The sequence below is a fragment of the Corapipo altera genome, unplaced genomic scaffold, assembly GCF_003945725.1.
Source record: "Corapipo altera isolate COAL_440 unplaced genomic scaffold, ASM394572v1 2b, whole genome shotgun sequence".
In the NCBI taxonomy this organism is placed as follows: Eukaryota; Metazoa; Chordata; class Aves; order Passeriformes; family Pipridae; genus Corapipo; species Corapipo altera.
This window is the reverse complement of record NW_020884874.1, coordinates 31,095,707-31,122,774: the sequence shown is the minus strand read 5'-3', so window position 1 is coordinate 31,122,774 and position 27,068 is coordinate 31,095,707. Positions and strand designations below refer to the sequence as shown.

At 38.5% G+C, this 27,068-nt stretch overlaps 1 protein-coding gene across 3 annotated transcripts; it reads left to right on the top strand.

The window, feature by feature from the left end:
- The first annotated feature begins 1,201 nt into the window (after nt 1-1,201).
- WTAP (WT1 associated protein) lies at nt 1,202-26,665 on the top strand. Of its 3 annotated transcripts, XR_003526172.1 has the most exons (9): nt 1,202-1,437; nt 5,486-5,523; nt 5,608-5,663; nt 10,968-11,026; nt 12,734-12,861; nt 18,519-18,697; nt 18,909-19,253; nt 23,430-23,584; nt 25,441-25,940. XR_003526172.1 is itself a non-coding variant. In XM_027634318.1 (8 exons), exons 2-8 carry the CDS (start codon nt 5,494-5,496, stop codon nt 26,022-26,024), a joined length of 1,191 nt encoding a protein of 396 aa, XP_027490119.1. In that variant the 5' UTR covers nt 1,212-1,390; nt 5,486-5,493; the 3' UTR covers nt 26,025-26,665. The 3 variants fall into 3 exon arrangements, 2 of the variants coding, with proteins under 2 accessions (XP_027490119.1, XP_027490118.1); XM_027634318.1 differs by lacking the exon at nt 18,909-19,253 and having other exon boundaries at nt 1,212-1,390; nt 25,441-26,665; XM_027634317.1 differs by lacking the exon at nt 18,909-19,253 and having other exon boundaries at nt 1,212-1,437; nt 25,441-26,665.
- The last annotated feature ends 403 nt before the right edge of the window (nt 26,666-27,068 follow it).

Here is a 27,068-nt window from a genome sequence, read left to right as displayed (position 1 = left end):
CACAACCTTGGTGTTATTAGTGCTGTGCTCTAACTAACTGAGCTAATCTCAGTTGACAGAAAACACTGTACAGTAATCGCAGGTTATCTTTTTTGACTTTAAACAGGAGGTAAGACTTCAAAGAAGTTTATTCAGGTCCTTTTTCCTTACCTGGGGTAGCCACGTCAAATCACATGTAGCATGACTTGGGTTTCTGAATGTTTCAAATTCTCACTGAAATGTCTGTGTATTCATACACACACACACGCATATCTGCTTGCCAGGAATCGTGCATTGGATTCTATACTGTAGTGAATATATTCTCTCTGCTACCAGTAACAGTCAGGAGACATTCCTGGAGCATCTTCAGCAGTGATGTAGCAAGTGACAATCAATTTCACCTGCGCAGCCCAGGTGACAAACTAATTGAGCCTGCAGCAGCTTTACGACTTTGCCGGCAAGAAGGAAAAGTATGTACCTGTCGTAATAGCATTGCCTGAGAAATCATGGACAGTAAGTAAGAAGGGTAAACTTTAAAATCGATTTTAAAGTAGCAGCTCAGTGCTAGACTGCAGTGAAGGGCGAACAGTGTGCTGTATTGTTTATTATTCCCAAACGCGGAGACTGATGTTTAATTTCTTTGGAAGCAGCTGGAATTGAAGTCCTTTATCTATCATTAACGACTGACGACACTGGCCTGCACCGGCACTGCCGGCGAGCCGGAAACCCCGGCAGTCACGCCGAGCAGCCCGGCGCCCATCTTGCAGGTCATTAACTGCTACGCGCAGTTTTCCCTCCCAGAGATCCCATCTTCTCTGCCAGCCTTCCGGGAAGGCGCCAAGCGACTTTCCCAGGAGGCACCGGGGTCCCGCTCCCCTCAGCCGGTTTGGCGGGCGAGGGGCGCCGCTCGCTCCGTCCCGCCGGGGAGCAGCGCCCCCCGCCGGCAGGAGGCCGCGCGGCACCCTCAGGCAGGCGTAGGGACACGGGCGCTGCGCCTCCTGCTCGGCTTACGGGCTTTACATCGGCGCTCAAACACGCCAGGGGGCCCGCCACAGCGGCGGCACTTCCCGGCGGGGCAGGCGACGATTCCCCACGGGAGGGACGGGACGGGGCGTCCGCGCCAGGACCCGGCACTGCTGCGGCGTCTCTCGCCTCCGCCGCCCCACGCCGGGTGCGCGCGCAGCCGCCGCCCGCGGGGCGGGGCGGGCGCTCATTTCCTCCCTGGGCGCCATTTTGTAGCGCAGAGAACCCGCAAATAAAGAGCGGGCGGGAGCGGCGCACGGGGAAGCCCGGGCGGAGGGGCCCGGCGGTACCGGCTGTGGAGCGGCAGCGCCCGCGCAGCTGGTGGCGGCAGGCGCGGAGGCGGCGGCGTTTCGCCCCCCCCCTTGATGTGAAGAGGAGCGCGGCCCAGGCAAGCGGCGTGCGGGGGGCGCGGGGCCTCCGCGCCGCGGGCGGGAGGTGAGTGGCCGCGCGAGCGCTCCGCCCCGGCGGGACGGACGGACGGACAGACCGAGCACCCCGCGGTCCTGGAGTGCCGAGCTCCCGGCGGCGCCTCCGTCCCTCACCCCGAACGCGGGGGGGGGGAGGAGCGGGAGCATTTAGAGCCATTTTGTGCGAGGCCCGGAGCCCAGCCTGGCTGCGCGGCCGGCATCCTCCTCCCGCCCCTGCCCTCGGCAGCCGCTGCGCCCCCCGGCCGCGGGAGACATGCTTGTCGCGTCCCTCGTCGGAGGCGAGCGAGGGCGGCGGGGCGGGCCCTGCGTGCGCTGGGGGGCGGTGGCAGCTGGGTCTGTCAGGCACCTGCGGCTGCGCCCCACGGGAGGGGGGGAGGGGGGACCCCCACGGCTGCCGAGGCGGGTGTGAGAGCTGACCAGTCAGTATTACTGTGAAACTTTCCTTTTCAAACATAAAAAGGGAGAGACAGGGAGAGGGTCTTGTGAAGGGCCACGAAGATAATTAGGGGATCTAGAGCGCCTGTCTTATGAGGAGAGACTGCGGTAGCTGGGCCTTTATAGTGTAGAGAAGACTGAGAGGGGATCTTATTAATACATAAGTATCTGTTAGGCGGGTATTAAGAGAACGGTGCCAGACTCCTCAGTGGTGGTCAGAGACAGGACAAGAAGCAATGACCATAAACTAAAAAAAGCCAAGAAGCTCCACCTCAACAAGAGGAAGAACTTTACATTGAGTGTGGCAGAGCACGGGAACAGGCTGCTCACGGTGGTCATGGAGTCTCTCTCCCTAGAGACATTCAAAGCTCCCTTGGACGTGTTCCTGTGTCACCTGCTCTAGGTGATCCTGCCTTGGCAGGAGGATTGGACTAGATGATCTACAGGTCTCTTCCAACCCTAATAATTCTGAGAATTCTGTGTGGTATGTATATATATACACACATTGGGAGCTGGGAGCCCATCCTGGGGATTTCCCCACGGAAGTCTTTTTTTGTGTTGTTTAAATAACAGTTACTTTAGGTATAACTAGTAAAGCAGCGTACCTGATATTATTCAATTGCTTTTGTTCACTAGGTTTTTTTAAAATCTTTAAATCCCATGTTTTCTAAATGTTGTAGGAAAAGGTGTGCAGGCTCCTACCAGAGTTCCTAAAATTAAAATGCCCTTTCTTCATTTCACATCTTTGTATTGAAACTGCCATAAAAGCCTAAAACATTATGAGATTTCCTAAAAATTCTGTTAGTGCCCATGACAATGTTACTGTGTTACTGTTTTAAGCATGGAGTATGGTTTTATGTTGCTGGTTGCCAGGAGCAGATATGCAGAAGGAGTAGTGTGTGGCAGCCACCATTTCTGCAAAATCATGAAAGTGCTTAGTTAGGAAAGTACAGTTAAGCTGTTCATAATATAAATCACAAAATATAATCGTGTTAATTCCAGTCAGTTATGCTGGAATGTTGTTTACGTTGGTTCTTTTTGTTGTAGAAAGTAGCACTTCATGCTCTTGCAGGGTTCCTGATCTTGGTAGGTGAGAGATTATCTCATTTAGCAGAGAGCTGAGTGATGAGAAGCACCTCTTGATGCACAGTGCTTGAAAAGTTACTGTATTAAATTCAGAGTGAACATTTCAGTTGTAGTGTTGTTGTCTGTAGCATATAAATTCACCTGTTTATTAACAGAAAGCTAAGGCAAATCACTGTGAAAATTTTTGTAGTCAGCCTGATACTCCTAACATTTCTGAAAAACATTGAGCACAGTGATAGCAGTATATAGCAGTAATAAATGTGTAAGCCTGTGGGAAGTTACTGTAGGTGCCCAAAAAGCTGGAGAGTAGTGAGGTAAAATTCATATGTACAGAAAGAGCACTAAGTGTTTATTTGTAGATATTATCAACCTAAGTTTTCAAGAATGACCTATAGAATATTTCTTGCTGGTGTGTTATTTTTTAGTGTGCAGTTCTCTCACTGTGAATAATGATAGGTAACAGAAAGGCAGTAACTTCTGTAGGGTGGTGGACAGTAACTTCAGTCTTCACTTTCGTGCTCTTGTCTGAAAGCAAGTGATGGCTTTGTAAATGATGATGTGCTGGGCATAGAGGTTAGAGTAGCCTGGTCTGGTGCTGCTGTGGAGAAAGGGGTGCTGGAATTTTGTGTGAGGTCTGGAGATATGAGGTAGACTACCTGTAGATGGAGCATCAGTCTCTGATTTCTTGCAGTCCTGACAGTAATCAAGTCTTTATAGTTGTTGTATGCTGCAGAAGGATTCACAAGCCAAGTCTTTGGGGAAACTCACCTTTTTTGGTATTTGTGTGCTTCTGGTACTTTTTTGAGGAACACATGCACAATGACCTGACATAATCTGTGCACAGTTTAAGCAGTGTTAGCTGTAGTTGTGTGGAACAGCTGAAAAACATGTTTCTCTCTGTCAAGAACTTAACACTTGCCAAGATCTTCAAGACTACTTCCGAACTATGAAGGAGTTAAAGATTCTAAATAACTTTAGGAATTGCCTAGAGGTAGGCAATCTAAATACGGGGTCACAAATGTTCCCTCTGTGATCTCAAGTTACTCTGCATGAGCTGGGCACTGGCAATTTCTATCAGTAGCCTCTTATACTTTTATTTGATATTTAAGGTTATGTTTTTGGTAAAACAGTCTCAAAGAAGGAGCTGCATCCAGAACTTCAAGCAAAATGCTTGAGTAACTTCTCAGGTGTGGGAGGGAAGGGGGCTGGAGCGGGGGAAAATTCTTAGTGTAGGGAAGCACTTAAGTGCCTGTGTGTTACTAAGCCCAGCAACAGGAAGCTGCCATTCATAAGTGAGATGCTTCTACTAAATGTTTTCTTTACGTGAGTTCTAATGTCAGTATATATTACAGGAAGGGAGTGTGTGTGTTGGTTGTTTTGTTTGTTGTTAACCAGGGCCTTGTTGGGTAGGGTTCTGTGTAGCTGTCTGTGGTTAATGTAGGTTCAAGAGGCTTTACTTCACTGGCATGTATTTGCATATCTTACCAACAATTTTAGGATTTGTCCTAGGATTTGGAGAAGTTAAATTAGTTCATTGGGTATCACTGTGAAAATACCGTGGTAATCTGTAAAAGTCCTTGAGAAAATAAAATATTTACTACCTAAGAGCATTGTTTCTTTGAACTTAAGTGTTCACAACCAAGGAGTTGACATGTCCTTTCTCTGGTATACGTGCATTGTAGCAGCTTTACAAGCATGTTGACTCTTAATATTATATGCAAAGATACTTACCTCTAGCAAACCTTGCATTTGTTGTTACATTTATGCTTATAAGATTTGCAAACTCAGTATTTTTTATATATCATAGTTGTAGAAAATACTATGTATAGTATTATCCTTTTGAGATAAGGAAGCATGTCCTGTAACTCAGGGCAGTGTGAATAATTAACCTAGCACAATGCAGTCCTATTGTGCTACATATGCACGAGGGGAATTGAATTTGATGTTGTATCCAAGCCATTTACTTTATGTCTTACTTTTCCTGAACATATTCACATGGGTTTTAAAATAACAATACTTCCTGTTTATTAGAATCTTAAAAGTAAGAGAATAAGTTCTTGAAAGAACATGTTGCTTTGACATAAACAGTAGTAGTAATGTTCACAAGTAATTCTTTTTTTTCCAAAGAGGTTCTGAAGTAGTAGTATAAATTGCTTTCCTCAGACCCTGATTATCCTTTACTTTGTAAAATATGTTAAATAGGTGTAGACACATATGAAATGTCTGTTTGATACAAAGTTGCATGGTTCTGCTTAGTAAAATAGGAAGAATTGATTACTGATTGGCAATTTAGGCATTAATAGAAATTTTTGGTCAACTTTTAGAGAAAATGGATTTAACTTGTTTATATCTAGATTACAGCAGCAAACTTACCTTGTTTGTACTCTGGCTCTGTGGAACAAATATTTCAGTAGTCTAATAGTGCAAATAAAAACAAATAAGGCTAGAAGTACAAGCTTCTAACTTGCTCAGTGTTTCTTGTGCACTAGGAACTACACTAAATAAAACTTTTTTTTTTTTTCCTCTCCCTTCAGAGTTCACAATGACGAATGAAGAACCTCTCCCAAAGAAGGTATGTTTTAAAATTACTTGTGACTTCACCCTCCCAGGTAATCATGACAGCTTGATAAGTTGTGCTTTTCTTTTTGCTTCACAGGTTCGCCTGAGTGAAGCAGATTTTAAGGTTTTACCTAGAGATGAGCTTATCCTAAGGTAAAGTAAAAAGTGTGGTTTTCATCTTAACATTGTAGTGAACTTCTAGTGGAAGATCTGTGAATTTACTTTCAGGTTGTTTTTTTTTTTTTAGCATCCTTGTTCTGAAAAACTATTTTATCCATTTCATGATACATCTCTTCTGTAAAGTTCTCATCTCAAATATTTTTATTTGTAATTTGAGAGGGAACCCTTTTTCCAGAGAGATAGAATTCCTGAATGATATTTTGTAATACATGAATAGGAGTGGGTTTTTTTCTTTGCTCATAACAGTAGAAGATACGATTGCTTACGTTCCTTGCTAGATAGGAAGTTATTTTCAACATCAGAAAAATGTCAACTTCTTACTCCTACACTATGTTTTACATTTTATTAGTCCATGCAGTCATCTTCTCAGCATGTTCAGATATTAGTAGTAAAATGTTAAAATTAAGTTTTCATTGCCTAGAACTTGCATAAGAAAGAGCCTGGCCATCTTTTTCACCTTCTAGAAAGCAAAGGGTCACCATGGAAGCAGTAATAGGCAATCCTGTTGCACAGACCACCTGCTTAAAAAACTGACCCAAGCCACTGGTCTCTGTATGCCTGAATTTCCTAATTTGTAAACAAGGAGCTAACTAAACTGGGCATCTGTGGGTCATCTGTTTGTCTGCTGGAGTAGTTTGTGCATTTTGGTAAATTTTAGTTTTTGGCTTTTTGTACATGGTAAGTTGTTAGCATTATTAGGGTCTCAAGGTAAATTTTGCTGTTTCATTGAACAAAGACTAATTGTGTAGAAACCTGGGGATACATGTGCAACACTTAATGTGTGTGATGATCAGGTACTCTCCCTCCTGTCTGAGTAAACTATCCTGCCAGATACTTTTGGGGTGACAGTTCTTTCTAGGGAGTAAACATAATCTGGCTCCTTATGTTTAAAACTGGTTTTTGGCTTCCTCTGAGTATGTAGTCTTCTGGGTAATAAAGAATAATATAATTAAGCAGTAAGGAAAAATGCTGCTTTGGTATTAAGTGGTTCTGGCCTTGTGATCCTTTGCATAGAAGTTTCTGTGCTCAAGATTATCTCTGGAAATAGTGAACTCCTAAGTCTCTAAGCTGTGCCCTTACTTCCAGCTATAAAATTCATGCAAAAGTACCAAAGCATAGATTCTGTGCCACCTGTTTTCTGACTGATTAGTGTGAAAAAAAACAAAAAAAGGCTTCCCATTGTAATCAGTTTCTGTAACTTGCAATGATTAGTTGCAACTGTAGAAGAGATGAATTTCCAGCGTATATTCAAGTGAGAATGTGATGGGATACACCTAAGGAGGTAAAGTATATTAGCAGCTAACCTGTGTTAGCAAAGAGACTGAAGGGAATTTTCCAATAACAACTGTGTCGCTATTGAGTCATATTCTTAGTGGGTAGAAAAAGTAACTTATACTCTCAAAAAGGGGCAGTTGATGGATGTAAAGAGAATAACTATTCACTATACCCAGAAGAGGAAATTTAAATGCTGTTTTGGCTGTTTTTTCTTTGCTCATAACAGCTTTATTACTGTGACTGTTTTTGAGCAGTTCTACGAACACTGTTCTTGTTTGTATGGGGTGCATATTATGAATTTATAGCAAGTTCACCTCTAATTGTGATTTCACATAAAAATAGCAATTATTCCACTAACTGCTGGCTTCATTTGTAGGTTGGAATAAAATATTATTACTATTATACATATATTTTAATCAATGGTGTCTCAACTACTTTGAGACATGGAAAAGCATGTGTTAACTGCTAGATTGTCTTAAATTTGGAGTATGTTTTTTGGTCTGTGCTTTGGTGAGGCAGATGCTTTCTAAGATGGATATGTGTCATCACTTTTTGGTCTTTCAGGTTGCAGCAGTATTGTTGTACAATTGCAGTGATAAAACACATGTGGAAAAGATTAATTTTTTTTGTCAGTTTCTGTGCTATGAATCCCAATTTCACTATTCTTTTCCGTAAAGTACATAGTTTAGGTTTGCTCATTTTAACTTTTGTTGAGTAAACATGAGCAGGATCAACACAAAGCCTTTAGATCTGGTCTCTTAAATTTCTGTTTGTCTCATGACTTGTTGCTGTGGGCTCATCTTCATCTTTCCCCTCTTTAAGGCAGTAGTTACTTCGCTTGACTGTGTAGGAGCTTCTGAGAGAAAGAAGAGACAGGAACACTGTAACAAAATACTATGGCTTAGCTAAAAATCTGATCAGTATTGCCCTGATCATTTAACCTAGTGGTTAGTTGGAAAGACACTGAAGCACCCTGATTTACACAAGCAGTTCTGAGGAAATGCAGTGCTTTTACTGAGCTTCAGTCAACATGGACTTAGAGCCAGTCACTCTTGGAACAGCCCAGGTGCACTGCTGTGTGTGCCTTACCCCCAAGTGCTTTTTTTATTGTGAACCCCAAATATCAGCATAAAAAATGTGTGCTTCAAGAAAAAGACTCCATGGCTTCAAATTACCTCTATAAACTCTGCTTAATGTTTTTAGAGAAGGAATGGAATTAAGTAACTGACATAATGCTGCTCAGTTACCTTCTAGTTTTTTGTGAGACTGAGACACATTAAATGTAAATCAGATTCAAGACTGTCCTCCCATTCGGTGTACAGCTGTCTTTGTTCTTCAGTGCCTTTCCAAGTAGCAGTTTTGAAGCTCTTCTGATTGGCAATATTGAACCATCAGATTACTGACATAAACTACTAAATAGATCAAGAAGCCAGTATGGAGTGGAAATCAAACTAACTGGAGAAAAAAGCTGGCTTTTAGCCTAAACAGAGAAGAAGGAATAAGGAGGTAAGAGTTAAATGTTAGGAGTTAACAGGGTTGGAGCACTGAGAATACTGTCAATGATCCTCAGTATTTTTTTTTTTAAACTACTTGTTCTATCCTAGTTCCTTATTTTCCTTTTTGTTTTCATTGGTGTTAATTTCAGAAGCTACAACTTTGTAACTTCAGCTTTCCAAGGTCAGAGTTCTACTTTCCTACTGCTGTAAACAAGGGAAAACAATCAGTGAAATAAGCTGGAAAGACCATGTTTAGAAAAAAAATGTTATTAAAGGCACTGAAAGGCACAAGAAAAAATGGAAAGAAATTGTTGGTTCACCGTAACAGCAGTTTAGTGAAGCAAAAGCAAAGGCTGCACATGGAAGCCAAGGGAAAAACTCAGACTGATTCTCTGCTTGGCAGGCAGTGTCTGGCCACTTCCTGGGAAGTAGGGCTTTACACACACTGCCCCATAGCAGACAGCATATGGGGAATATTGCTTTGGTCTGTTTGGGTCTGGCTGTGTTCCCTCTGAGGATCTTGCCCATCCCCAGCCTACTGGTGGGGGGGGGAGTGTTGGAGAAACAGCCCCGATGATGTGTGAGCACTTGTCAGCAGTGACCAAAACACAGGTGTGTTACCAGCACCTTTATAGCTACCAATGGAAAGCACAGTGCTATGAGGGCTGCTGTAGGGAAAATTAACTCCACCTCAGCCAGGCCCAATAGAAGTTGCTTGAACTGCAAGTCTTCACCAGGTTTTTGACAAAAAGCCATTTCTGAAGAGTTAAATTTTCTAGAAGAATTGGCTGGCATGTGACTTAAAATCCCTATGTGACCTAGTGCCATTTGGGTTTTCTTTTCCAGGTGTTTGGTTCTTGCCTAAATACTAGCAGTTGTTGAGAGGTGACTTAGAGGTATTATTTCCAGCATTCTTAGTAACCATAGGCTACATGACTTGTTTGGGGGTGGTTATTTGGGGGGTGGTTATTTGGGGGGTTCTCTTTTTTTTTTTTTTTTTCCATTTAGGGGTCTGTCATGTCGACTTGTGTTTCAGGTTTCACTCGCTCTTTTTATCGCTCCTGTTATGAGAGTGTGGGTGTGTCACAATTTTAACAGAATTACCGGTTTTGAGCTGTGAAGTATAACTTAGAAGTCAAGTAATCCTGTGTATTTGAGGACCAGCTGTTTTATTGCCTACAATTTTTTCATGCAAAATTCTGCTATTTCTTTCTGGCTTTGGTGTTTAGTAGACCTTTTCAGTTTTACTTTTGGGGGATTGAAATCTTCTGAACTAACACAGAACTTTTAGTGGTCAAATGGTGAAAAGTCTTAGAGCAGAGAGATAAGTTAGAGGGTTAAGTAGAAATACAGCTGCTCTCTTTTACGGAGCTTAAGAAAGTTAATTAATGCTGTTTTCGTGTTCAGCTGAAGAGATGCAAAATTTTGTTGTTGTTTGAAGGAAAAGATCTTGTGCTTCCTTTTGCTTTTTCCAGTGATGTGATCTCAGTTGCTGTTACAGATCTGATGCTTTTTAGAGCCTTTAATGAGCTGTTTGAATTCACTAAATGGTCAAAAATTACCTAGAGTTAGATTTTGCAGTTTCAATTCAGATAGTGGTGTAGATTACAGAGTTAAAGTAGAGCAGTTGTGATGAGTTTGGCAGAAAATAGGTGTTAGGGAGAAAGGGTAGGTGGGAGGAAGGAACAGAAATCTTTAGTGCTGAGCTGTTAGATGAATTTTCTTCATAATGTGGAATTGTATCATCATGAGGAACACACACAGTTAGGTGCAGAGTACTACTTTAAAAACAAAACAAAAAAAATCCCAAACCACTACCCTGTGAACTTTGTTCATATGGCATTTCATGCTAAACTTCACTGAAGACTTTATTTGCTACTGATGTAATGGTTTGTATCAAAACCAGTGCTTTTAAGTGTGGTGTTTTCTGACTGTGGATGAATTACCTAAATAACATACCTTCAAAGAGTTATTAAACTGTTTGGTCTGGTTGATGAATATAATCAGAGAATGGTCTTGATTTGAACAAGCTAATATAACTACTTAAGCCATTTCTAGTGTATTATAATACACTTCTACTTCTCTTGTTCACTTGGTAACAGACTTAAATTTTGTATTTGTATCACAATTTCTGCTACAGAATTTTGTTTGAATTGTTCTGCTGTGAGAATGAGATGCCTGTTGGATACATTACAAAGATAACAATTAGTGTTTGATCCCAATGTTTGTCTAAAATGTTACAGTAATTTTTAAGATGTCAATTTTAAGTGTTGTAATGCACAGCTGCCTTTTAATTCTTTTGAGATGCAAAGTGGATTTAACTATTTTCACAATATAAAGCCCCTTTTTTAAAACTGGAATTGCCTCTTATGCAATTGTGTCATTCCCTCTTGATGTTTTCTGATTATGGTATCAATGTATATTCTGGAAGCTTAGGAATGAGATGCCTTGATTTAATAAACTGAGCTTCAGAAAACATTTTTTTTTCTGCTTATATCTGCAATAGGTGGAAACAGTATGAAGCATACGTGCAAGCTCTGGAGGGCAAGTACACAGACCTTAACTGTAAGTTGACCAAGTTTCAAAATGGTACAAGTTATTTGAATGTTTGTATAAAGCAGAGCAGTCAAGTAATACCTGTGTTTTCTAAAATTGCTAGAAATAAGAGGTAATAATCTATGATGTGAGTTACTTGTCAGAATAAAAGCCCCTGTTTTTTCTACTGTAAGTTTTTAGCCTCTCCCAACTTTCTCATCAACTTTTCTGTTGCAGATTTATCACACCATCTAAAAAGTCTAGTTTTCTAGGATCCAGACTGCTGGGACAGGAATAAGCTTCAAAGCATAACCCCATAAATATACGTGTTTTCAGAACTTTACCATCAGAAAGGAAACTTTATCTACTGAAATAGTCCATGAATGTCTGTGCCCTTTAGTAGTCTTACAGGATTGTAAGATTGGCAGGGGGAATAGTTTTAGGAGGTAAATGTCTAAAGTGAGTCCCCCAAGTAATGTTTGATCTGATTAGGCAAAGTTGATTGTTCTTACATGGTCGCTAAAACTTGGTCTTTTGAAAGAGTAGGAAAAATGTCCTATTCTGAAATGAGAAGATGTGAATACATTCTGGGAGTGACTGAATAGCCAATCCTAAGTCACTTTTAAAAATTATGTTGGCAGCTGGAGATGGTGTATTTGCTGTTTTCCACTCACCTTTTCAGTCTAAATACTTAAAGACATAGTACCACTAAGTCCAAAGGGTATTTTACTGTCAGTCCAAGGGCATGTCCTCTGTTTTTGCTGTTGTTACATCCCTCTTTTACTGTTGTCCTGTAATGTTTGAGTTTTGGAGAGACTAAGATATAGCAAATGGAAGCAGCTGATTTTATTCACATCTCACACTGCCTTAGATAAGTTGTTTCAGCGTTCCCAGTTTCTTGATTTTTGGGGAACAATACAGGCCACAGTAATCAGTATTACTGAATTATCTGCAAAGAATTATTTAGAAGTAATTGTCATGAAACAAGTGTTCTTAGTTTCCATTTATAGAATGGAAACTGATAAATTAGATTTTTTCTAAATTATTCAAATTTTTCATTGTTTTATGCATGACAAGTAGCAGTGAATGTATACAGTTGGTACTGGGTTGCTTGCATGTGTTCTTGTTTGAGTAGTTTAGAAATGTGCTGCGTTCTCTCATATTTAGTATATAAATTTTCATAAATGTTCATGGATCCAGAAGAATTTCAGTTGTGACTGAACTGCCATTCCTGAAGTTCTTGAATGTCTTACTGTTTGCTCATGGAGTGTGGAGTTTGAGGATTGCCCATAAACAGCACTGTTTTACAGACTGCAGATTGCTTTTTGCCAGAGTATATACTTCCTTCCTTCCCTACTCTGGCCTCACCTTTTCTTTTACATACCAGGGTGGTTTTGACTTCCCAAGTTTCAAATTGCAAGTTGTAGTAATAGTTGGTTAAGCAAGCAGTTTAAAAGTTACTTCCTATAGAAACATGGAAGCATCTTCAAAATTTGAGTAAGTCTTAAGGAAGGACCAGAATGTGGATTTAAAGCCTCCTGTTGTAAAGCTTTTCTAATATTTAGTAATATTTTGATTTTTATTTATGCTTGTTATAGTTATGCCTTTTTCAGTCATGGTTATTTGTGGCTACTTCTGCTTATGAATTTGGTTTTTAGATTCTTTTAGCTGTCTTTTAAAAAATTTTTCATGAGAGGATACTATAAAACATGCTTTTTGTGTTGTTGCTTGTATTAGCTAATGATGTGACGGGGTTGAGAGAATCAGAAGAGAAGTTGAAACAGCAGCAGCAAGAGTCTGCCCGAAGAGAAAATATTCTGGTGATGAGGCTGGCAACTAAGGAACAGGAGATGCAAGAGTGTACTGTAAGTATTTATAAAGGATAAGTGTGTTTAGACAGTTGGAGGAATATCGGCTTTTGAGCAGTATCCATGTGCTGTGTTTTTTGTGTGTTGATAGCATCACACTTTCTGTGTTTAAAGAAATGGCAGGGCACTTAAGCTTTCATTGAATTAGTATAGATCGCTTCTTAAAGTTTGGGGTTTTTTTAATATTAGTTATTTCAGTTGATTTTCAGCAGCAGTTGTGATTGGAACGACTTTTATTTTAAAACCAAGCTAGTTCTTACATGTGCCATGCTTATTTTCTTCTAGAATTTATCAACTGTGCTTGTGTACCAAAAATGTTACTTCTGACTGTCATTAGAGTCAGGAACAAATTAAAGCATAAGGATAAGATTGAGTTTACTGGGTTTCATTTGGGAGATTTTAGACTGATATTTACCTTGGATTTGGATAACAAGGTATTTGTAAGCCTTTGTATCTGTTTGGCTAGGTAGGTGAAAGAGTTACTGACTTTTCAGAGGAAGTTCTTTTGAAATTTGGCAGATCTGCTACATGGTTTCTAATGTTTGTTCTAAATAAATTTTCTTGTTGATCTTTGTTTCTCTCTCCCTTGTTTCTGGGTATTTTTTATGACTTTTTCTTCTGTATTTAGTTTTGCTTTCTTGAAAATATCTTCTTTTGATCTGGGGTTTGGATTGCTTTCTTAACATTTTCATCTGCTGAACTGGGCAGTTCCTGAAAAAAGAATGTAAAAAGCTTCTTATTGCTAGTTCTTGTAACATACTCTTCAGAAGTTCTCTTATGAAAAATACAAACTCTGTGCAAAACCAGTAACTAGTATTGTAGTTCTCCTCTGGTTTTTCAAGCCTTCCTTTGTTTTTTCCACTGAAGATTTTCAGAGCTGTCAGGTGTAGTAGTGTGACACTTAACCCTGTACACAATATTTTTACTGCTCCTAAGACCATAAGATCATTTTAGTTCATAGTAAGTAGTGTTAAAAACAGAAAAAAAAAAAAGGGAGATAAAGCTTACTTTGCAGTGGCAAAAAATTAATCCCAGAATCACTGAGGTGTCTAGTCCAGCCTGCTGCTCAGAACAGGATCACTTGGACCAGGTTACTAAGAAGCATGCATAATTGAGTTTTGAGCATCTCCTAAAACTCTTGATCACATTCACATGGTGAACTGTGCCAGTGTTGATTGACTGACACAGCAAAATGTGTTTTCTTATGTTTAAGTGGAATTTCCTGTGTATCAGTTTGTGCCCATTGCTTTTGGTGGTCACTGCTGGCTCTGCCTTCTTTACTTCCCCGTCAGGTATTTATGCACATTGATAAGATCTCTCTGAGCCTTCTCTTCTCCAGGTTGAGCAGCCCTAACGCTCTCAGCCTCTGCTTGTATGTCACATGCTCCAACCCCTTAATCATCCTCAAGGCTCTATTGGCCTCACCCGAACATGTCTGTGTCTCTCTTGTACCGGGGAGCCCAGATCTGTACACCATACACCACATCTCACCTGTGCTGAGTGGAGAGGAAGGATCATCTCCCTCGACCTGTTGGCAGCACTCCTCCTAATGCAGCCCAGGATGCTAATGAAGATCTGTTTTGGTACTATACTGCAACACTTACCTAGTAGTAAGAGTACTATATTGAACCTGCTTCTCTTGTTAGTCTTACTGATAAATTCTGCTGTGCAGAACAGCAGTAATAACAGGGGTTTTTTTATTTTTTTGAATTCCTGAGCATATAACTGGAACAATAAATACTTAAAAGTTTTTCACCAAAACCATATTTGTATGTCCTGTATTTACCTTTCTTTATTCCTGTCTTTAAAATAATGAGTTAAAAACTTCAAGTATTTAATGCTATGAATTTTGACAAGATTATGAACGCTACAGGGTTTTTGACTGACTGATGTTTATAGCTGTGTAGTCTTTCCAGAACATCTGTTTAGAAGAACTTCTGAAGAGCTTTTATTTTCAGTGTACTTTAGCAAAGAACAAGGGGATGGGGAGCAACCTACCAAAAAGAAGCAGAAGACAGACACATGCCCACACTCATGTGGCTTACACTTTTCCAGCTATTGACTCATGAATAACATCAAGAATGTAATCTCCATAGTGTATGGAGGTAGGAAAATGCATCCTTGAAGAAGAGGCATAAAAGCTGTAATGGAGACATTGGCACTTGTGTTTTCAAGTTTAAATGCATATAGTTTCAAGATGGTCAGAAGGACTACTTGACTTTATATTACTAGAGAGTGTTTTTTCAGTAAAGTACCAGTAGAAAAATAAATAATGTTGGATGAGATGCAAAGCTAAGCTATGTTGCTAAATCATTTAATAAACAAAAACTATTCACCGTATGACATTATTTGACATGTCTAATTTTTAATCCATAGAATAACTTTATTTTTGACAAAGTTATTGTTACTTCAGGGAAGGACCTTAGCCCCCTTCCAGGCTTTACTGCACGGTTATTGTAGGTCAGTAAACAGACAGACCTTTGGAAATACTTGCTACTCAAATAGGTTTTCAATGGAACAGATAACAATGAGTGGAACTTACTGTGGGTACAACTGGACTGTAGCACCTAGATAGTCATTACTCTTGTAGTTTAGATTACAACTCTGTGCTTTTATTCTTTTTCTGTGCTTTCTTTCCTCCTATTCCTTCCTTATAAGGATATATAGTTGTACTTGCTTAGATTGCTTACAATTTCTGTTAGGCACCTGTGTTCTGTTTTGTTCACTTCATGTCAGAGAGTCTGTACTTCCTGGCTATCTTTGGATGATTTCAGCTGAAAGGATGCAACTGTTTTCAAGAATGTGTGAGAACAAGAGGGATTGAAAATGTTATTGTCTGTCTTAACAAAAAGAGATAAAAATCCACCCAAACAGAACCCCACACAGCCTGATGTCCTCTAAATAGACTACTTTCAGTGTTCTCCTGCCTTGGGTTAGAACAGAGAGAAAACTGATGCCAAGGGGTTTTTTCTGTTTGTGAAAATTATCTCTACTTGTCCACCTGATAGGCTTTTGAAAAATACCAGCTAGTTTGTGCTTTCATGTTTGGGAATATGAACAGTCAGTAGGCATTTCAAGTTTAGAGTGGTCATCCCCTGGGGTCTGGCATTGGACATGACTATTCCTGTATATTCAGCTGTAGCCTGAAGCTGGTCCTGACTGCAGGCAAACTGTCCTGTTCCCTAACCCTTACCACCTGGAATATCAATGGGAGGTGACTTGTACCAGGAAGTGGTTAGAGGGAGCAAGAATGTCAGGTTTGGACTGGCTAAGCACGAAGATGAATGGAATTAGGAAATAGGCAGAAGAGGAAGATTTGGGCTTGCTTTGGGAGCAGGTCATATTGGGAGGAGGTTGCTAGGTCTCCAGGGGTGAAAAGTTTGACAGGTGAGAACTCTGGAGTTAGAACTGTGGATACATGGAGAAAATTTGAGTTGGAAAAGCTGGAGTAACAAATGGTCTTTAAGTCTGGGGAGGGAATGAGCAAAGGTTGTTCAGCTTAAGTAAGTTCTTTCTACATGACTGTTTTAGGAATGATAGTTGAGGTGGAACCCATGCAAGTGCCATCTCCGCTGGGTACAGGAGACCCCAATGAGACTGTCAAATAACTGACATGGGACAGCATCAGCTGGGTCCTTGAGTGTTTTAGTGCATTTCTGGCATGAGAGCAGAGGCAGCAATTCTGTGTGCTATCAATCCAAGGAATCTTTTATAGTTCTTAGGCTGGCAGTGGAAGAGGGAGGAATCTGGGCCTACATAAGACAAGGAACATGGCCTTTTTCCCCCCTCAGTGATTCCTGTCTAAAACCAGGTTGAGAATGATGTTGCTGTATCATAATTATATTTCTGAAATGTATTGCCAGAGAAGTTGTCTCTGTGTGTAACTGTTTCACCCTCTACTAGCTCTAGCCATGCAAAGAATTAACAGGTTGTTGAAATACTTCAGTAGTGTAAGAATCAGAAAGTTGAATGGATAGAAAAGATATATCAGTAACAATAAATAGAATAGATCTTTATTGAGTGAGCAACATACTGTGCATTCAGTGAGGCAAAGGACCAGTGGGGATAAAATGCCATCCAGGAAATGTTAGAATAACCTTAATTTGGACTACCTATTTCTATGCAATGTTTGTAGGTGTGTTCTTGAGTGCTTTATTTCTTGGAAATATTTATATGCAGTGCTTCATTCTCCTTATATGTCTTTTTGGGCACATAAAGGTTTGTCTATTTAAAGTATGATTTCAGTTTTTGTAAGTAGCTAAATGTTTTTATTTTCATGATATCAAATTAATGTGTCAATGGAAATACTTCAGTTATTTCAGTACCTTTGAAATCACTTACTTGAAGTAAAATTGAAGAACTGTTGCTACTTAACAATATATAAATTAAAACATGTTATCCTCAATCTAGAAGTGACTGAGGTTGCTACTGCACATTGAATGTAAATAGGATTTTTTGTGCTTCACTGTTGCTGCATAAAGACCCTGTAACAGAGTAATTGTATATACAAGGAAATGATTAAACTGACAGTGCTTTTGGCTGTGCTGTGTCACAAGTAAAGCCAAGTGTGGAGGGACACTCTTGCCCTTTACTGTTTGTCAGTGAAATTCTGTTGCTGTCAAGTCTGGTTGCAAGACTGCATGAAGCAGGAGGCAAACCATGTGACTTGCAATTAATGTTATTTAACATCGTGCAACTTTGTTCACCTCTTACTGATGGAAAAATATGTGTGATTTAGGGAGCATAATAAATTAACTTTAAGGATTAACACTGTATGTAGACTGCTGTGATACTGGTGATTAGCTGGGTTCTAAACATTTACTGTTTAGTACAATTTGAGAGAAGTCTGTTGTGATGGGAATAAAATTTAAGAAAGTTTCAAAACAAGTTCATCCGATTTTAATACATACAAGTTTTGACTAATAAATGCTATATTTAAAAGAAAACCTTGTAGTTACTGCTTCTGAAATTTTGAGTATTTAAAGTTTTCTGGGTTCTAAATATATAAAATTGTGGATCTTTTGGGTTAGGGTTGTTGCAAGAGAATAAAACCTAACCAAAATCTGTTTTAGTTGTTGTTAGTATTTCTAAGTCACTTTGTTTAAAAATACACAATCTTGCATCATAAGCGACTATTGCATTTGCAAAAAAACTTAGGAGTTTCTAAAATCCTTTTTATTATTTGCTTAAAATATTTTTTGTCAATTTTAGCTGTAATGTTCCTTAATAATTTTCACTGAACGGAAATGGAAATTAGCTCTCTCTTTTAAGCGAATAATTCTTTCCATATGCTTTTTGTCCCCTCAAAAGAGTGCAGGCAGATAGAAAAGAAGGGAAGCATTCTAATGCTTCAACTATTACTTTAACAAATGTAAATTGACATACAGAAAATAATCTGTGCTGTAGAGGGGAATCTGCCTTGGAAGGTTAATCTTGGCAGGTGGTGGGATGGGGTATTGGGTGAATATATCCATTGATAGGGTACAAGTGCACAAAAGTAATTTTTGTCTTGCAGTTTTCAGGTTACAGTGTTGAGAGAAGCCAAGCTACCTTGACATTATCTTTGGAGTAACTGTTTTTATTTGCATCTAAGTGACTTCCAGTTTTTATTTAATATTGTATGAATAACAGTCTTTTTTTCTTGTTTTATGCAGAATCAGATTCAGTACCTCAAGCAAGTCCAGCAGCCTAGCGTTGCCCAACTGCGATCAACAATGGTGGACCCAGCCATCAACTTGTTTTTCCTAAAAATGAAAGGTGAACTGGAACAGACTAAAGACAAACTGGAACAAGCCCAAAATGAACTGAGTGCCTGGAAATTTACGCCTGATAGGTAAACAAAACAAATACTCCCCAGTCAAGACTTCCCTGACAGTCCCACTACGAGAATGCTATGGTGGGACAGCCAAGTACTCGTTTCCACACCAAGACTCAGACGTTTTGAGGCAAAGGCCACATTCTTATACTGTCCAGCTTGTAATGCTTAATGTAAAACTTACCAGATGAACCTTGTGTTTCAGCTTTTTTCTCCCCCTTTGCTTCAGAGGCCTGACAGCGTCGGACTGTTCTGAAGAAATGGCCATCTTCGAAAAAAATCTTTTCTAGAACATGTAGACATTTGCAAAATTGTTCTATTTGAAGAAAATAGAGGGAGAAACAGAAGTCTAAAGTCTGTGGCACACTGTGTCTACAGACAGTTTGGAGGAGAGAGAACCTAGAGATCATAAATCATGAATTGAACATGTAAAATTCCCATAAAATGTAGAAGTGGAATATGCTTCGCTCTTAACCTTGAGCCTAGTGACTTAGAGACACTGTAAGTCAGTTTTGCCAATAAGACTGTGGACTTCCTGCTTGTTCACTGAACTGCTGGGTCAAAACTCGATGAGGTGAATTTTGCATTAAAGAGTTTACTTGCTAACCAATTTTGAATAGCCACGAGAGTGCTATTTGATATCACAACAGTGATATGTACACATTTGACTGTTTAGCCTTTGGGCTCTCTAGCACCTGATGCAGCTTTAAGTCACTGTTGCTAAATAATGAACTGTTTTCTGGATGGTTGGTAATACTGTGGATGCCTCAAAATTAGGATTGTACGAAAATGTACGTTCCATCTAATTGCAGGTTTTAAATTGTTGGAAGTAATATATATTTGGTCACAACTAGCATGTATAAAAAAACCTGGTTGTGATAAGTATTTCACTGCATGTTTTCATGCAGAAATGAGATTTTTTTCAATTTTCCATACTGAGAACTGATCTCAAATGCTCAATACAGAAGGCACATGATGGCAACTGTCTTCAGTGTTGGTGGGATGCTTTTATTCCGTTGTACATCTGGGTTTTTTTTGTATTGCGCTTCTATATAAATTGTGCCTTGAAATAGTTGTAATTTATAGTTCAAGGAACACTACTGGTTATACTGTTGTATTGTGAAACTTCTGGGATGAACGAGAATTGAACAGGTTGTTATTTCTGCATTGTCTCGTTCTCTGAAAACAAAGTCAGTATTTTAACAAACCAAAAAAAAACTTAAATGCATGCATTTTCCTTGGTGGAATCAGTGAAGGAGTCTTTGCTACTCTATTGATGCCTCTGTTCTGTTGTCCCAAGTTACTTGTAAGTAGCAATCTGGGACAGTTGGGAGTGCATGTCTGAGGTGTGTAAAGCAAAATGTAGATTTGGTGTAGCATTTGTGTGTTTGTTTTTTTCCCTTAGAAAATAGAGTTCTATTTAGGAATCTGAGGTTTTGATTTTTTTTAAACAGTTTGGCAATATTTTATGACTCAGTCTGATCGTAGAAAATTCAGTTTTAAAGTTAAAAAAAAAAAAAAGACATCCAGTTGTCACAGAAGGTGATGTATTCTAACTGTTTTGGTGATTTTTATTAAGATACCATTACATAATTTTCACTCGGAAGTATCTTTAACTGTTTGTGCTTCATCGACTAATATGAGATCAAAGTGAAGTATACTTACGCAGGTTTGTTTTTTTTGCATGAGTAATGACTTAACAACAAAAGAAAAATTTACACAAAAATTTTACCTTTTCAAAAGTGATACATCTGGAATGATTTTGCTCTAGCAGTATCTAAGATTTTAATGATCTAGCATCAAAACAGAGGTAAGACTTACATTAAGAAATTGTTGACCTGTTACCAAGCCATTTGTAAAGCTCACTATGTGTTGAAAGAGGCATGCCATGCAGATTGCTTGTTTAACTTGGAGTTCAGAAAATTATTTAATACATTTAGGTACAGATTGGGTGTTTTCTTAAGTCCTCAGGCTCTAAATGTGTGTTTACAACTGAGGAGAGACAAGTAATTTGCCACTTTCTTTCAAACTAAAGTATCAAAAGAAAATGTTATTTCTGTAGCTGCAACATACCCTAATTTGCATAATATAATTTTAAGTCAGTGGTGTGAATGTTCGTAATTCATACATGCAGTAGCCGGAATATAGAAAATTAGTTATTTCCTGGTAAATAATTGAGGCTGTCTTTGTTAACTGGGTTAAGATTTTACTGGGTTTTTTTTCTGGAAAGGTAAAGAAATGATGACTTATGTAAAATACTTTGAGGTTTTTTCATTCTCTTTGCATCTTGCCCCCCTCCTTAATTGCTTTAATTGTCCACCCTTAAATACAGCTTCTCTTAAATCATGGCATCTGATCTAGTTTTTGGTCCTATTCAGCTCCTGACTGAAGCTCTTGGTGTAAGTAACATGTTATAACTGCAGCCCTAAGTGGAGTTAGTTCTGGACCTTAACTGTAGATAAGGCTGTGCAGCATAATCATTGCTGGTGTCTGGAGGGGAAAATAAAAGGGCATGTAATCAAAGGAATGGCTATGCTAAGCCATTTCAGCCATCATTAAACAGTATACACTTGGAATAAAAAGTAGTAGAAAAGTCACTTGCAGTAAACAACAAACTCTAGTCTTCTGATATTTAACCGCTTACATTCTTACAGGTTTTGTTGCATGTATGTTCAAGAGGATTTGTGAAAACAATGCTGAACTTAGTTTTACAGCTAATAGGATTTATTTTAATAGTTGCTGGATTTTGTGTTCTTAAATGTGTTGTCGTTTTTGTAAATTGCAAGGGGAGGTTACTTGCTGCCCTACTAGTTCAGAACATCTGGAAAAATTTTGATGGGGAGAAATAGCATTATAGGTAACTATGCAAATTTCTATACAGGTAATAAATATTTTACATTTTGGCAGGAGTTAACATGAAGAAAATAATGGGATTCTAAAATTGTCCCAATTCCAAGGAAACCGGTACTTGCTAATTCTACAGTTGGCGTTTGTTTGTGAAAAGCATTAAATGATTTAAGCATTGTAAACTTTTTCTACTTGTAGTGATGATGAATACAGTAACAGGAATTTGCAAATGGCTAAAAATCACGTCTGCCTAATAACTTTTGGGATCTGTCACATTGGTTATCTCCAAAGTGGTCCTGCTTTACACAGAATGAACGTCTCTAAGGAAACTTGCATCTTAAGTGTGCGACTTGGACTGTATTAGGTCAGCACAATTTAAACTTCAAGGACCTGGCATTGGACATCACATCAAGAAAGAAAACAGGCTGCTGCCTTTAGCAGAGTTTCAGGCCTCCAGGACTTTACACAGCCAGATTCCTTCTGGAGCAGCCCATCTGAAAGATTTGGGAAAGTCAGTCGGAAAATGTTAAATGGGGCATAGTTGGCAGAGCCTAAAATTTGTCTAAGGCTTGAATGCTCAAAAGGTAGTTGATAAGGAAATTGTTTTAAGGTTTTTTGGTTGAATATTTTGGTTGCAGGAGAGAACTGTGGCTGTGATTGTAGCAGAAGTTGCCTGTTCTACTTTTTTAATCCTAATTTTTTTTTCAATACTCGTCACTTGTTTAAAAGCAAACGAACAAAAAGCTAAATGACCTTCTTGGTCTTGAAAAGTAATGCAAGTCTTGCCATTGAATTCACAATAAACCTGTTCAAGTTTGGGTGGTTTTTTGGCAGAGGTTACATTTCTATAGAAAAGGGGACAGCTTAATTATGGTGCTGAGCCTATTAAAAGGAAAACTGTTTAAAGATGCTATCCTGACTTGGCAGACCAAGAGTCCTAAAGGACTTAAATTTTTTTCTTTTATGGAGTCAGCTGTATTGCCTATATATTAATTTGCATACTACTTCCTATAATGCTTTACAATGTGGTTTTTATCATGAAGATTAAAGATGTGTGTAATGTTACCAATTTAGTAAAAAAAATCTTGTCAGTTGAAAATAATTTTCCTGCTTGTTTCTCACTTCTTTCAGAAACTGAACATCCTAGTGATCATTAATTATTAGTGAAATCTGTCAGTCTAAAGGAAGTAGATAAGTAATATACTCCTTCCTTAATGTCCTGCCAGTGTTTATCTACATTTTCACTCCTCACCATACAAAATACTGACTGTAGAAGTCATGAAACAGACTATGCATGTGGCTGTCAAACGTACAAGTTGAGTTGAAAAATGGACATCTCATTTTTTAAATAAGAGTACCTGGACAGCATTTTAAAGAATGCTTAAGCTTCTTAAAGAAAATTGGATGTCACTATGAAAAATTTAACATGGGATTTATTATTTCCCCCAAGCAACTTTTTCTTCATCCAAATTTAATTATTCAATTTTACTAGTACAATAAATGGGGAAGGTTTTTGCTTATGTAGTTTTTATGCAGTACTCGATCTTTTGAATTGCAAAGCACATCTTTAATCAAATATTTAGGTCTGTTGAGAATTGGCACATGCAGGATTGTGCATACTGATAATCCAGATGTTGGTATCAAAGAACAATATGCTTATTCATATTTTCAGTAATAAAACTTACCTTCCACTTTATGGGACAGCGGCAGAAGATCTACTGGCGTTGGAACAGCATGTGGTAACTATAGGGAGACTTTCTGCTATGACAATTATGTTGAGGCATAATGTTCCTTGAATTGTGACATGCAGAAATTGCATCTCCTTTTTGTCTGTAATTGTGATTGAGGAAGATTACTGAAGGTTTTGTATTCATTTTGTGATAGATGGCTCTTTCCTTTGCAGCCAAACAGGGAAAAAGTTAATGGCGAAGTGTCGAATGCTTATCCAGGAGAATCAAGAGCTTGGAAGGCAGCTGTCCCAAGGACGTATTGCACAGCTTGAGGCAGAGTTGGCTTTACAGAAGAAATATAGTGAGGAACTTAAAAGCAGTCAGGATGGTAAGGGATTTTTTTAAAGAAAACAGAAGTTGCCTTGCACTTCTACTAGTTTAATTTCCTGATTATACACATAATGTAAAACCATCTTTGCCAGAATGAAAGGGCAATATCAAGTAAAATAGGATAACTGTAAGTCTTCACTGGTAGCCTTAATTAAAAACAAACAAACAAAATGCTTAACTTTGGGGGAACTGGTGGGATTTGCAGTCCAGTAATGCAGCCTTTGAAATTGAGATTTTTGTACTTTAGGTCTTGTTACAGGAAGTGTTTAGACTGCACACATTATTCGTAAATTGGCAGGATGAAAGCTGTTAACAATACACGAAGCCTAAGCATGCACTGAGAACAGAAAGCTTCTTGTTAACTCTGATTAATTTTGAATTTATTTTAAAAAATCAACAACTTTCTAACAATGCCAAAGAATATGAAAAATAGATTTTTTTGTTTTCCTTAGGTAACTTATGAAAATAACTCATTATGTTTACAGTCCAAATTTTACAACACTGTAAATCTAAATTGAAATTGCCTTTCAACTCTGACCTCTTGTATAAATTAAAGGAGGGGAAAATGCAAGTTTAAAAAGTCTTCAGTCTTGAGTTCTGCATAGGATTGGTGGTTCTTAACAGAATGTTAGAGTAGGTTACGTGAAGTTTTAAGATACAACCTATTTAGACATCACATAAACCTGAATATCTTTGTTTGTTTTACATCTAAAATCTGTAAGATAGCATAGACTTGATTTGACATCAGATGTCTGAGATATCCTGTAAAAGGATATTTCTTCCCCCGATCGTATTTTCATATTTTTGACAAAGTAGTACTATAAAATAACTAGAATCAATAAGGTAAATGATTCTATAATGTCATTTTGTTTAAATAGTTACCGTTTTGCTTTGTAACTACTATTTTGATAATGTACTTTAACAGAATTTATTAAGTATGTAATTGAAGCAAGTGTAGCCATTCTTTAAAGACTTCTTCTCTTGAATGCAGTAGTCTCTAGAACTGAGAAGTGTTCTTTAGCCCCTATTGCCTCTTCCCCATATGAGGCAAGATGACAGTAATCCTGCAATAACAGTTTTCCTAATGATTGTTTTCCATAGCTGCAAGATCACCTTAATTTTACGAATTTTTACAATATTAAGCAGTTTGCATTTTATTTGCTCTGTCAAATTGATGGTGCAGTTGAATGGAAGACTAAGGAAGTTAGTGTTTCTTGTACTGTTTTGAGGTCAGATTCATTTTGCTCCAGAATGGAGTCCTAATTATAAAAACTGTTTTCTGGTACATAAATATTAAAACACTCCGTGGAATTAATTAACAGCCTAGTTGGTAAGAAAGCCTTTTTGTGCCTTGTCTTGAAGGATTTAAAGGATTAAACAGAGTAAGAGCTGAAACTTCCTTTAAATATGACAAACTTTTTTTTTGTTACTGAATAAGTTTTTGCAATTATTTGCAAATAATATGCAGTTATTCAGATCTGTTATTTCTAGATATGGCTCATGGTACTTCTTTTACAGTATTTCCACTAAGGTTTTATACTTGAGTAAGAGTAGACACACTAGGATCTATTTGTGAAATATTAATTTTTGGAATTGAGCTTTTTTTCCATATATCTTCTTACCCAGAAATTAATTTTTTCTCATGTATTTTGAATAGCAGTATAGAAAATAAGTAGATATGACAAGTAAGCATTTTCTCCTTCAGAGGCAGAGTATCAAAAACAGTGCATACTTGATGGCTGAAAAATAGTTTATTGAAAAATTTCAGCATAAAATGTTGAGTTATGGGATTTTAATTTCTTGTCTATATATGGGCTATTAAGTATTTGCAACAAATGTGTTTTCTTTACATAGAATTGAATGACTTCATCATCCAACTTGATGAGGAGGTAGAGGGTATGCAGAGTACCATTCTAGTTCTTCAGCAGCAGTTGAAGGAGACTCGCCAGCAGTTGTCACAGTACCAGCAGCAGCAGTCCCAGGTCGCCAACCCAGGTACCAGCAGGACTCCATCTTCTGAGCCTACAGACCAGGGAGAGGCTGTGGGTAAAGACTGCAGCCGCCTGGCAAACGGACCAAGCAATGGGAGCTCCTCCCATCAGCGGACGTCTGGGCCTGGATTTTATAGGGAGGGTAGCGGCACAGAAGATGACTTCACAGCTTCTCCAGGGAATGGTAATAAGCTGTCCAACCACTCTGAAGATAGAACTGGTAGAGGAAGTGGTAGCTACATAAACCAGCTCAGTACTGGGTATGAAAGTGTAGACTCTCCCACTGGCAGTGAAAACTCTCTTACTCACCACTCAAATGACACAGACTCCAATCATGATCCTCAAGAGGAGAAAACAGTGAGCATGAAAGGTAACAGAACTGTGGGTTCTCGTCATGTCCAGAATGGTTTGGACTCCAGTGTAAATGTGCAGGGTTCAGTTTTGTAACATTTTTCTGCAAAATTTTTATACAGTGTCATTGAAACTGGGAGAGGATACTGTCCAGAAGCCGTTTAAATTAGTGCATACTTGTCACAATTTTGCCTTTTTGTGGGTTTCTTTTTGCTTCAATACCTCTGCCACTTTGGAAATTTTAACAGTTAATTACGTTGAATGTTGCTAAAAGGACGTTTGTGTAGCTCAAGTTATTTTTATATGAGTTAATGTGAAGTTGAAATGGAAGTTATTTCCATAAAGTATAACATAAATGATGTCTGTACAAATCTGTGTATATCTAGAACCTGTGCTGTGTAAGGGCATTCTTACTCATACTGTTATACTTACACCACCTTCAAGATTTGTCATAATAGCTGTGGGTTTATGACTGCCAAGTTTGCCCAGTACAGTAGTTTTATCACTAAAAAGAAGGACTTACGGAAGGAGTCCTGTAGTAGTTTCAGTGTTAATTACAGTTTTTCCCACCATACATCTGTGCATTTTCTCCTTAGGTGACCGAATGTTTATTAATTGTGTGCATAGTTACTCAGTTTTTAAGAACTGTTGTATCCTGTTGATGCATATTGCTCTGTGACTCCAATATTATCTTACCTGTACTGACCAAACCTAAATAAAAACTTTTAATAATGTAATTTCCGCATTGTTCTGCATTGGCTTACCTGTCTTATTTGTATGCAGTGTATTTATAGTACTTTTTTTTAAAATTTGTTTCTGTGTCAATCTGGTCTCATACAGCGTATGCCAAATACATGAAGTTACAGGTGTGTACTAATACTAATTTCAGGACAGCCTGATAGTGCTTGTCCTTGTTGGCAGAAAAAGGGAGTGGGGGAAAGGAGAAATCTAATAAAAGTAAACCTTATGAGTTGGAACCTGTGTTTATTAAGGATTAAAAAAAACCCAACAAAATTTAGAAGTATCCAACAGGTAAATATAAAAATTAAAGTACAAAAAATTAACATATTAGTTATTCAGCCTTTTAAACCAGATATAACTTCTCTTGTTTTGAAATGCCTGTCTAAGGAAACTGATTTC